General features: G+C 38.3%; 1 protein-coding gene across 1 annotated transcript; it reads left to right on the plus strand.

Annotated features, from left to right (window-relative positions):
* Positions 1–1671: 1671 nt before the first annotated feature.
* MMP7 (matrix metallopeptidase 7) lies at positions 1672–10544 on the plus strand. The gene is made up of 6 exons (XM_070425886.1): positions 1672–1832; positions 4609–4835; positions 4918–5066; positions 6189–6317; positions 8278–8439; positions 10256–10544. Exons 1-6 carry the CDS (start codon positions 1725–1727, stop codon positions 10270–10272), a joined length of 792 nt encoding a protein of 263 aa, XP_070281987.1. The 5' UTR covers positions 1672–1724; the 3' UTR covers positions 10273–10544.
* The last annotated feature ends 910 nt before the right edge of the window (positions 10545–11454 follow it).

The raw sequence follows: 11454 nt of genomic DNA on the forward strand, positions 1-11454 counted from the left end.
TGCTTTAATTATGTTCAATTTGTAACAATGAAAATACATCCTACATATCAGATCTTTACATTATGATTCATAACAGTAGCAAAATTACAGTTATGAAGTAGCAACAAAAATAACTTTATGGTTGGGGGTCACCACAACATGAGGAACTGTATTAAAGGGTTGCAGCGTTAGGAAGGTTGAGAACCACTGGGTTAGAGGAGAGAGGAAGGAAAGAGTTATTTTTTAAGTAGAGGCTCAGTGCACAAATTTGTGCACAGGTGGGGTCCCTTGGCCTGCTCAGTGATTGAAACCCCTCGGGGGGACCAGCCAGCTGGGGAGAGGGGCCAAGGGAGGTTGGCTGTGGGAGTGCACTGACCACAGGGGGGCAGCTCCTGCATTGAGCGTCTGCCCCTTGGTGGTCAGTGCACGTTATAGTGACTAGTGAACCTCTCATTCCTGTCGTTCTGGTCATTTGGTCGTAAGGGTCACTTAGGCTTTTGTGTAAATAGATGAGTACAGAGTTTCTGTTTGGGATGATGAAATAGTTCTGAAAATAGGCATTAGTGATGACTGCACAACATTGTGAATATACTTAATGCAACTGAATTGTACACTTAAAATGATTAAAATGGGAAGTTTTATATTATACATATTTTACCACAGTAAAAAAGCATGGTTTTTTCTTCTTTAGAAATAAGTTCCTCACAACCTATATCTACAAATCAGATCACTCTTTTGAGCTCCAGGTCTGATTTTCCAGCTGAAAATGTACAAACTCAATATTCAAAATTGATGTTATTGCTTAACCAAAACCAAGTCCCTGTTTCCCTCAAAATTTTACTTCTTGTTTCTTCTTTTATAAGCCTTGTCCCCTCAACCGGGAGTTCCACCGGAAGTTCAACGGGGAGTTCTACCAGGGAGTGAGGCCTGCCGGCCAACCTCCTGTGGCCCCTCCCCCTGGCCTGCCACACCCCCAAGAAGCCCCCCTATCCCCACTCCAATCAGGGGCAGGGCCGGCTGGACCCCACCTGTGCATGAATTCATGCACTAGGCCTCTAGTAGTATATAAACAGTCAAGCCCATGCATAAAGATCTGTTTATTTGATATTTTTTCATGTAATTGAAGAGAAATTCTGGGTAATGTTGAGCACTAAGAAAAGAAACCCCTTTGGCCGTCGAACGACCCTTTCACAGGGGTCGCCTAAGACCATCCTGCATATCAGGTATTTACATTACAATTCATAACAGTAGAAAAATTACAGTTATGAAGTAGCAACGAAAATAATTTTATGGTTGGGAGTAACAACATGAGAAACTGTTTTAAAGGGCCAGAAGGTTGGCCCTTTAAAATCACTGCCTTAATCAATAAAGAAAAAAATAGATTAAATAAATAAATAAATAAATCCTCAAGTGAGGATAAAGGAAAAAAAAAGAAGGTATGCCTGAGTCACAATTGATTCTGGCAAATAAAATGTGTTTTCTCATGGATTAAATTTATACAGCAGAAAGGGGTGGGGGGATCCAAGGACAAATACATTGTGTGCTTCCTGCCAATAAAAATATAATACTTCCTCGTTGTCATTAATGAAAAATAGCACACACTTCAAAGTTCTGTAGTCACCAAAAAGAAAAAAAACACACTCAAATGAGTCACCTATTTTCTGAGAAGCTATATAAATCTCTCCAGCCTTTGCAAGAAAACACCAAACCAACCATAGGCCTGAAAACTATCCCTGGACCCAGCTATGCAGCTGGCCGTGCTGTGCGCTGTGTGTCTGCTGCCCGGCGGCCTGGCTCTGCCGCTTCCGCCCGAGGCAGGAGGCATGAGCGAGCCACAGTGGGAACAAGCGCAGGTATGTCACTGGCCACTCACCTGGGGCTCCACGGTCTTGCTATCAGCATTAGGGAGCATGCTTTTCAATCTGAGTAATGATTCTATTGTAAAGGCAATATATGTTTTAATCAAGTAGCTGTATGAGCAGGCTTTAGTGCCTTCCCAACTTGGGTTCAAGTTCCACCTTCACTCACTATGTAGAGCAGTGGTTCTCAATCTTCCTAACGCTGCGACCCTTTAATACAGTTCCTCATGTTGTGGTGACCCCCAACCATAAAGTTATTTTTGTTGCTATTTCATAACTGTAATTTTGCTATTGTTATGAATCATAATGTAAATATCTGATTTGCAGGATATATTTAGGCGACCCCTGTGAAAGGGTCATTCGACCCCCAAAGGGGTCGCGACCCACAGGTTGAGAACCGCTGTACATTGTAGAGGAATATTATTAGCATAGAAATATTATTAAATTCCTCTGAGCTTCAGTTTACTAATTTGGAAATCGGATGTTATAGTGCTATCAACTAAATGGGGTTATCGTGATGCCGTTAGCACAGTCCCTAGTCAAGAAATTGAAGTAATTCTTTATTGTAACTTGAAATTCTTTTCATAAAGACCAGAGACCTGCCTCTTACAATGAGGACTACTTGTAATGGAAAGACTTGAAATCAGAAAACATGGGTAGAAATGAGAGCCCTCACACATTCAAGCATGATGATGGGCAAGATATGAACTTTTGACTTTGTTTTCTCATGTGTCTAATAGAAGTAATTGTACTATGAATAATCATACTATGTGCTTTACAGCTCACAGGATTATTATAATGAATAAATGAAGTAATAACGGTACCAACTATCATGTAACAATTACAAAGTACTTCATATATGTTATATCATTTAATCCTTAGCTCAATCCTGGGAAAAGTAAGGGGCCAACGTTAAGTTGATTCACATACTTGGTGAATACTGGTGAAGAATCAAAGATGAGTTTTGATAGGAGTCAAGAACAAGTTTTTCTGGTTCAAAATCATGTTCTCTCCAATGTACTACTACTTCATAAGCAGCCTCATAAGTGTAAATAATTATTATTTGGTAAAATAATGGGATGTTTACTCTTAAGTACTATTTACAAATTTAAGCCTTAAGCATAAGAAAAGTTAGGTTTTATTTCACATTAACTTTGACTTTTAGAAGTCCCACTAATATGGTAGATTGAACCATAAGAAATTACTGATGTTTTATTGTGTTTTTTTACTTCCAAAAGAGCCATTTCATATGATTTCCCACAGTGGACAATTCAGAAGGTGTTCACTTGCAAGTGTATTGAATCCCTAGGCTTTATTTAGTGTGTAGGTTACCAATAAACCAGAGTGGGGTTGGCTAGGTTTAACAGGAGGCAGAAAAATTCACGTCAAGGATGCAGAGAAATTTCCTTCAGAGGGTGTCTTGGCAAAGCCTGTAGTTCTGGAATGGATGAAATAAGTTGTTTGTTTTTAAATGAGATTAAATCCTAACTGTCATGGATGAACATGCAATCATTGGGAACAGGAAGAGAGAATACAATATTGAGTGAAATGCAATCATGGGTCAAGAAAGAGCGCACACAATATTACTAAGGTTACTCACATAAAGTGGATACTCCTGAGAGGTTCTGAGAAAAGTAACCATTTCACCTACTCCAAATTAGACTGTCAATGAGTGAGCCAATGTTTAAATCGTTTCAACATTACTTTCATGCATTAGAAAGCCCAATGCATTTTTCTAAAGAAGTGGGCTTTATATCAGAACACAAGTTCAAATACTGGCTCCTTTAGTTACGAAAGGGGTGAACTTGCTTCTCTGAGCCATGATTCTTCACGTAAATTAGGAATAACAATGTGGTGCCTACTTCACAGGGTGGTGATGAGGTTTAAATGAGATACGTCTGTAAAGCTCCTAGCGTAGTCCCTGCCACTAGCAAGCGCTTAATAAATGTTCTTGTGAGGCCACAGCTGCCGCTGTTGTTATTTCATTCACTTTTTCATTTCTTCCTACTTAGTCCAGCAGCTGTCCTCATATCCAGACACTAGGGTCCCTTAAGAAAGCCCAGAGACCAACTGTGTGTGGAATACACCGGGAGACCTGCTCTATCCTGCAGCCTCACCGTGGGTCTTACCAGAGTTTTAACAGTGGAAAGAACACAGGACTAGCAGTCAGGAAACTCAGTGCCAGTTCTGCTACTAGTGGTTGTTTTTTTATTCTGCTACTAATTCAATATGTGACCCTGAGTAGGTCATTTAGTTGCTATGAGCTTTGATTTCTTCACCTGGAGAATATGTACATTAAACTAAATAATTTTACAATGTCCTTTCCCAGAACTAAAATTTTAACACCCTTTAACCTAGTTGGGGCCAGATCACCAGAGAATCTTAGAAGGGGGGTGGTTGGCTTGGTCTCTGATGCCAGGGAAGGTCTCAGTTGTGGCCCTTGAGGACATAGTCACTCTCCCTGATTGGCGATTACAGACGAATCTCTGTTCTATAAAGTGTACAGAGGGCTTCCCTTCAGAGCAGTTTATGGGATGAAAGAAAAATGGAGGTACTTTTTCCTTTTGCTCATGAAATAGAATGACAATGCTTCGTTATTGATATTAAATTTTCTTTTCATTAATGCGCAGTTATTTTCCTTGGTGACTCTGTAGCTATTGTGTTTTCAAACCACTGTTTGAGTCCATAGGTATCAAGGCAAAGACATGCAGACTTCTAAGATAAAAGACAATAAACAAGAATTACAAATCAATTACTCTCTTTCCAACAGCGCTATCTCAAGAAATTTTATCCATACGACTCAAAATCAAGGGATGTCAACAGTTTACGAGCCAAACTCAAGGAGATGCAGCAATTCTTTCACCTGCCTATAACTGGAATGTTAAGCTCTGACATCATAAAAATCATTCAGAAGCCCAGATGTGGAGTGCCAGATGTTGCAGAATACTCACTGTTCCCAGAGAGGCCCAAATGGACTTCCAAAGTAGTCACCTACAAGTTAGTATTGCTTTGGTCGTTTAAACGAAAACAGTAAAGCCCTTCCTAAGAAGTCAAACATTGTTTTCTTGTTTGCTACCAGGGTCATATCATATACTCGAGACTTATCCCATTTCAAAGTGAATCAGTTAGTGGACAAGGCCTTTGCAATGTGGAGCAAAGAGATCCCTCTGCAATTTAAGAGAATTAGAGTGGGAATTGCTGATATCATGATTGGCTTTGCAAGAGGAGGTAAGAAAGATTCCTGTAGCAAATCCGCAGTGCTATTTTACTTATTACTTATACCAGTGCCCTCCTCTGTTCAGAATTTAAAATCTTTAAATAAATAAGAATATATATACAGAGAGAGAGAGAGAGAGAGAGATGCTAGTACAGCTCTTTAGTACATTTAGAGCCACTCGTTATGGCAGACGATGGTAAACTATGAGCCATGAGCCAAATTCAGCCCACAACCTATTTTTGTAAATAAATTTTTATTACAACTCAGCCATAATCCTTCGTTTACCTATTGTCTATGACTGCTTTGGGGCTATCATGGCAAAGTTTAGTAATTGTTACAGAGACCATCAAGCCAACAAATTCTAAATTACTGATTGTCTAACCATCACAGAAAAAGTTTACCAACCCAATTTTGTAGCATTATTCATCACACACACACACACACACACACATTTATGGAATAGTTTAAAACATATTGAAAGCTTACTGGAAATGGGCATTTAAATACATTCACATCTAATTTATGGTTGCTTCTAAGTTTTTTCACTTTGTTTGGCCAGATAGTAGGAGGATGACAAATGAGTGTGAGAACTATATTCAACAAGTAACTTGTGTACCTTTTAGTGTAACTTTTCTTAAAAACCTAGCTTAATCTTTGTGTAGACCATTTCCTGGAGAACCATGCTCAAGGTGTCTTAACTGGATTTGAATGTGATGCAGATGTATTTATTTTCAAATTGGTATCAGGGAATATCCAGTTTATCTATTCTTAAAAAACATGGAATGCCATGATCAGTGCTTTCTGCACATTCTCTTCAGTGTTATCAATATTGTGTTTGATGGTCAATTTCAGCTAAATTCACAGAAACCAGGCATTTCAATATTAGAACAGAATGAAAAGAGAAATATTTTGGGGAGAAGGGAACAACCCAATGTGTTTCTCTCACATTGATGTTTCTCTTTCTCTCTCTCTCTCTCTCTCTCTCTCTCTCCTACCTCCCTCTTTCCTCCCTCCCTTCTACTCTCTCTAAAAAATCGGTGGGAAAATATCCTTGGGTGAGGATTATAAATAAATAAATAAAATGAGTGGAGATATATTCAGTCACTAAGGGCAGTCACTCTATTTTCTTTCAGCTCACGGGGACTCCTTCCCATTTGATGGACCAGGAAACACACTGGCTCATGCCTTCGCGCCTGGACCAGGCCTAGGAGGAGATGCCCACTTTGATGAGGATGAACGCTGGACTGATGGTACCAGTATAGGTACAGCATTTCATCTCTCTTCTACTACATCCTTTTTAAAATCCAGAACTTCTTATACTAACTTTAATTTAATATTTGCTTGGATTAGTAATAACTTTTGAGCCCTTGATAAATGCCAACCACTGTCCTATGTGATTTAAATGTGTAATTTTATTTATTGAGCCCGTTACATTTTATTAATGTGACATATACTGACGATAGAAGCTCAGGCTATGAGTCAAGCCACATTGAGTTCACTTGGCTGTACCTCTACCAATGACTCTCTTGTGTCTTTTGGTAAGTTATTCCTTCTCTGAGCCTGTGTCCTCATCTATGAAATGGGAATAAATAATTCCCATCTCACAGAATTGTTATTTGAATTAAATGAGATCATGCTTATACAATGCTTGGGTGATGTTAACAATTCAATAAATTATAGCTCTTTCTTTATGTTCCCTTCAAATTTAAGTTTTTTAATTGAAGGAAAAAGAGGAGCAGTGACTATGATATTTAAGAATTATATACAATTCTGAGTATTTGCTATTGTTTAGAGAACCCACACCATAACCCAGGCCATCATATTCGTCATCTTACGAAACGGGCCATCATAGACATATCAGAAAACTAATGGAGAGCAGCTCTGGCATAAACAATTCTAACTGGAGACAATTTTAAAAAAGGCTACTAATGGCTCTGAAAGGGAAATCACTACTTGTGTTTGGCAGGGGGAATTCACCACTTCAGTGATGCTTTGCTGTGAAAATCTAACCTATGTAAAATTATGACTGTCTTCACCTCACATCTTGCATATCTTTTTCACTCTCCTTTCTTTTCACTCAAGGTAAGCTAAAGGCAGCTTTCTTCAATCTAATGCACCACAGGTGGAACTCTGGCCACTCAAACTCTCAGGCTCATACACTCCCCCTTATTTGAAAAGCCTTTCTATGAGTCCGAGAGAGAGAAAAGCCTATTTATAACACAATTTAATAAATAAAAAGCAAAACCCAGCATTTCCTAGAGATCCTGACTTCCACTCTCGCTTTTGCAAAGCCAACTTTCTTTCTCCTGCTGTTAGATACTGGGAAACTAATTATTTCGATAAATCTACAAGGCAGGAATTATTATCTCTGGTCAAAAAATGAGGAAGTGAGATTCGGTAATATCAATTAATGTGTCCAGAGTCATCCTGCTAATAAGTAGCAGAGCTGGGTTTCAAATCCAAATCTTAATGCTTCTAAAGCCCTTGCTTTCCTCTATAGCAATGGTTCTCAACCTGTGGGTCGTGACCCCTTTGGGGGTCGAACGACCCTTTCACAGGGGTTGCCTAAGACCATCCTGCATATCAGATATTTACATTACGATTCATAACAGTAGCAACATTACAGTTATGAAGTGCAACTAAAATAATTTTATGATTGGGGGTCACCACAACATGAGGAACTGTATTAAAGGGTCGCGGCATTAGGAAGGTTGAGAACCATTGCTCTATAGAATACTGCTATTTGAGTAATGATATAAGAAGCAAATGGACAGAAAAACATTACTTAAAAAAAAAAAAAAACAGGCCGAAACCGGTTTGGCTCAGTGGATAGAGCATCGGCCTGCAGACTGAAAGGTCCCTAGTTCGATTCCGGTCAAGGGCATATACCTGGGTTGTGGGCACATCCCCAGTGGGGGATGTGCAGGAGGCGGCTGATCGATGTTTCTCTCTCATTGATGTTTCTGACTCTCTATCTCTCTCCTTTCCTCTCTGTAAAAAAATCAATAAAATATATTTTAAAAAAAAACAAACAGAAGTAGCAATGAGATTAAAACACTACTGTTCTATTCTCCTTCTAAACCACCCTTTCTTATGAAAGCCTTGAAACAAATAAGTAAACTATGGAGGTAGGTATTTTTATAACTGCCTTATTTATTATTACATATTATATTATATATCTAGTTATTTTCATAATTACTGTTTGTTGCTCTTTGGTTGTAGGAATTAACTTCCTGTTTGCTGTCACTCATGAACTTGGCCATTCTTTGGGCCTGGGTCATTCTTCTGATCCTGACGCTGTGATGTATCCAACCTATGAAGCTAGAGATGCCAAGAATTTCAAACTTTCACAGGATGATATCGAAGGAATTCAGAAATTATATGGTAATATCTATGATTTCAAAAAGGAGGATTTCACATTGTCTCCTTAGAGTAGGCTTGAGTGAGAAAGACTGGGAAATGGGTATTTACTTGGTAAAACACACTGGAACTTACACTAAAAGCCCATTGAGGAAAGAAATCTGAGACCTTAGATATTCAAAATTTAACCAGACTAATTTATACTACGAGGATATTGATTTTTAAGTTTTCAGTAATATTGTTTTGAGAGAGAAACAACAATTTACTCTTCCACTTATTTATGCATTCATTCATTGGTTGTCTCTTGTATGTGCCCTGATCAGGGATGAAACCAGCAACCAAATGATTTACCTGGCCAGAGCTACTTAGTATGTTTCCAAAAGCAATTTGGAAAGAATACAGAATGATATTTTTATTTTTAAGTCCACAGATATAATCAAACCTTCCCAGAAAAATATCAAGATGATAAGAATACAGTGCAGAGTTCACCTAAGTATCTGAATGATCAGAAGAGCCATGAATGTGCTTCCACATAGGAATGTCCTTAGGGGGAAATTATTCCAATAAGATAATGGAGTAAGCTGTTAGTTGAAACTAGAACTTGCTACCAATCAGCATTTCCCGATTTTTTTTTTCCTAGAATGCTAGTCTACAAGACAATTTCAAAAAAAAAAAAAAAAAAAGGTTTTGGATAAACAAATTTAAAAACACTACCTACTGTATTTAAAGTGCACAGGATATTAAAAGAGTACCTAACAAACTCTTGCAAGTGCATTAAATCCTTGCTTAATTCAATGCTTCCTAAATTATAATCTTCTTTTATGGAACACCCGTTGTGCTCTCACAGAATAGCATTTCAGAGAACATATTTTGAAAAATACCATGTAACTGTACCTTAATGTTGTGACTCAAAGAGCTGCTGCTCTCTAAAAAATTCACAAAACACTGACAGTTGTTGGTAAGGTTATCGTCAACAAAACAGAATAAAGTACCTCCCCTTACATAAAACTGTGGAACTCATGGAATACTCTATGGCATGTATAACTGTTTTAGAACCCGAAGAAAATTAGAAAGGGACTTTAAAAATATTCTGAGACAGACTAATTAGAAGAAAACAGACTAGTGCATTAAATCCTTAAGTACTAGAGACAATGAGGTGCCTGCCCCCAGGCAAAGTCGAGAAGAGGTAACTTGGTGGGAGACAGATGCAGGGTAGAGGGGGATAATGGGGGGGAAGGGGGACATCTGTAATACTTTCAATAATAAGGATAAATTTTAAAAAAGAAAAGATGTAACTTCTGGACAAATGAAAGTAATATTTAATTATATAGGTTTTAAATTTGGGGAGTTCATTAATCCAAAAAGTGATACAAACAGAAAATATAAATTCAAAAGAATGTGATTAAACTCATAAGTGTGAAATTATCCAATGCTTTCCTCAGAATAGTGAAAATAATAGCTAAAATGCACTGAGTATTTACAGTGTACCAAGCACTCATGTGCATTAACTCATTTAATCCAACAATTCAATGTGTTGTTACAATCCTCATTTTACAGATTGGTAATCTAGCACTAAAGGAGGCTAAATAGTGATTTATCCAAAATTATACAACTGGCAAAATGGTAGAGATATCTGACCCCCAGGCCTATATCCTACACAAAATTGCCTTTTTAGCCTTGGGGGGTTGTTCTTCAAAACCTTTGTCCCAGGCACAGAAAACTGGGTTGGGTGAATGATAAATTATACACAATTATGACATTTCTTGAGTTTTTATGGTCTTAGGATGGTTTTATGTATTTTATACCATGTCAAAAATATTTTTATTTTCTCTCTTAACAGGACAGAGAAGTGACTGAAGAAAGAATTAGAAACTTCAGGGAGAACACACATTCATTCATTGGATTCTATATCATTGCTCCTTCACCAGAATCAAGGACCACTGTTCCTGCACTCCATTTAGCACTTATTTCATCTTTCCTTGTATTGTGGTTGACTTTTGCATGTCTCTCTCCCTCTGTAGATAAGCTCTTTTATAGCACAATTGTATCTTATCTAAGCAACTTATACTTAGAAGATGTCTATGAATGTTAAAGAAACAAATAAATACAATTTTCATTTCATAGTAAAATGATTTCTATTTGGGAGCACTGTTTCTATGTCAAGAGAAGACACGGTACGCAATGAAATCAGAGAATAAGACTTTAAAAATATCCCACCACATTATTTTGGGCCTTCAGCTGCACCAGGTAGATAAGGAGAGAGCTCCAACCCTTTCTTGTTCATTGGTGCAGCCCAAAGGTACACACAGAGCCCTTGGGCCCAAGCTCTCACTCCGAGTATTCTGGGAAAGCTAATTCTTCCCACAAAATGTATGTGAATTTCCAAGGTTTTACATTCCCACAGCCACTTCTGGCTCCACGTTCCTACCCCTGACCTCCTGATTTCATGACCTCTCTCCTGCCACAGCTGCTCTGTGTTCCCTTTCCTCTGCCTCATACCAACCAAGATATCAGTTTCACCCTCTTCTCTTTAACTTTCTCTAAATGAGTCCCACAGGCTTTGTGAGACTACTGGCATTATTGAAGATTTGCATCAGCAGTGATACTTTATATTGCACAAGTACAATTAACTTAATGAAAATAAAACCAGATATGATCCCCATCCTTCAAATTCCTTCCCTATCCCGGCATCAGAAATCTCTCACTGGCCACTTACCTCTGCAGGCTCCAAAGTCCTACCACATCTCTCCCCAATCCTCAAGTCTCTAGTCTCCATTCATTCTGACTTCCTCCACAAACTCGTTTTTCTAAGGTCCACTCAGTTCCAGCACCCTTTTCCATACACAGAGACTCACTAATGCGTTTCTCTGGAAGAAGCTCTCTCTATGCAGGGCTAAACTCTTTAGCAGGACACATACCTGGCAAAGGTTTTGCCATTTCAGCTTTTCTACATTTCCCCACATCCATGCGTGGTTTTCTCTATAAATAGAGGGATAAAGAGTTGGAATTTACTTTCTTATTAATATAAATTACACACAC

The sequence above is a fragment of the Myotis yumanensis genome, unplaced genomic scaffold, assembly GCF_028538775.1.
Source record: "Myotis yumanensis isolate MYYU_CA2020_CCGP unplaced genomic scaffold, mMyoYum1.0.hap1 SCAF_10, whole genome shotgun sequence".
In the NCBI taxonomy this organism is placed as follows: domain Eukaryota; kingdom Metazoa; phylum Chordata; class Mammalia; order Chiroptera; family Vespertilionidae; genus Myotis; species Myotis yumanensis.

What these genes read in the sequence shown, in the direction of transcription:
- MMP7 (XM_070425886.1), top strand. Translation starts at nt 1,725, where the DNA reads ATGCAGCTGGCCGTGCTGTGCGCTGTGTGTCTGCTGCCCGGCGGCCTG. An exon ending in GATTGGCTTTGCAAGAGGAG is followed by an intron (nt 5,067 to 6,188) that starts GTAAGAAAGATT and finishes ATTTTCTTTCAG; the next exon opens with CTCACGGGGACTCCTTCCCA. An exon ending in GACTGATGGTACCAGTATAG is followed by an intron (nt 6,318 to 8,277) that starts GTACAGCATTTC and finishes CTTTGGTTGTAG; the next exon opens with GAATTAACTTCCTGTTTGCT.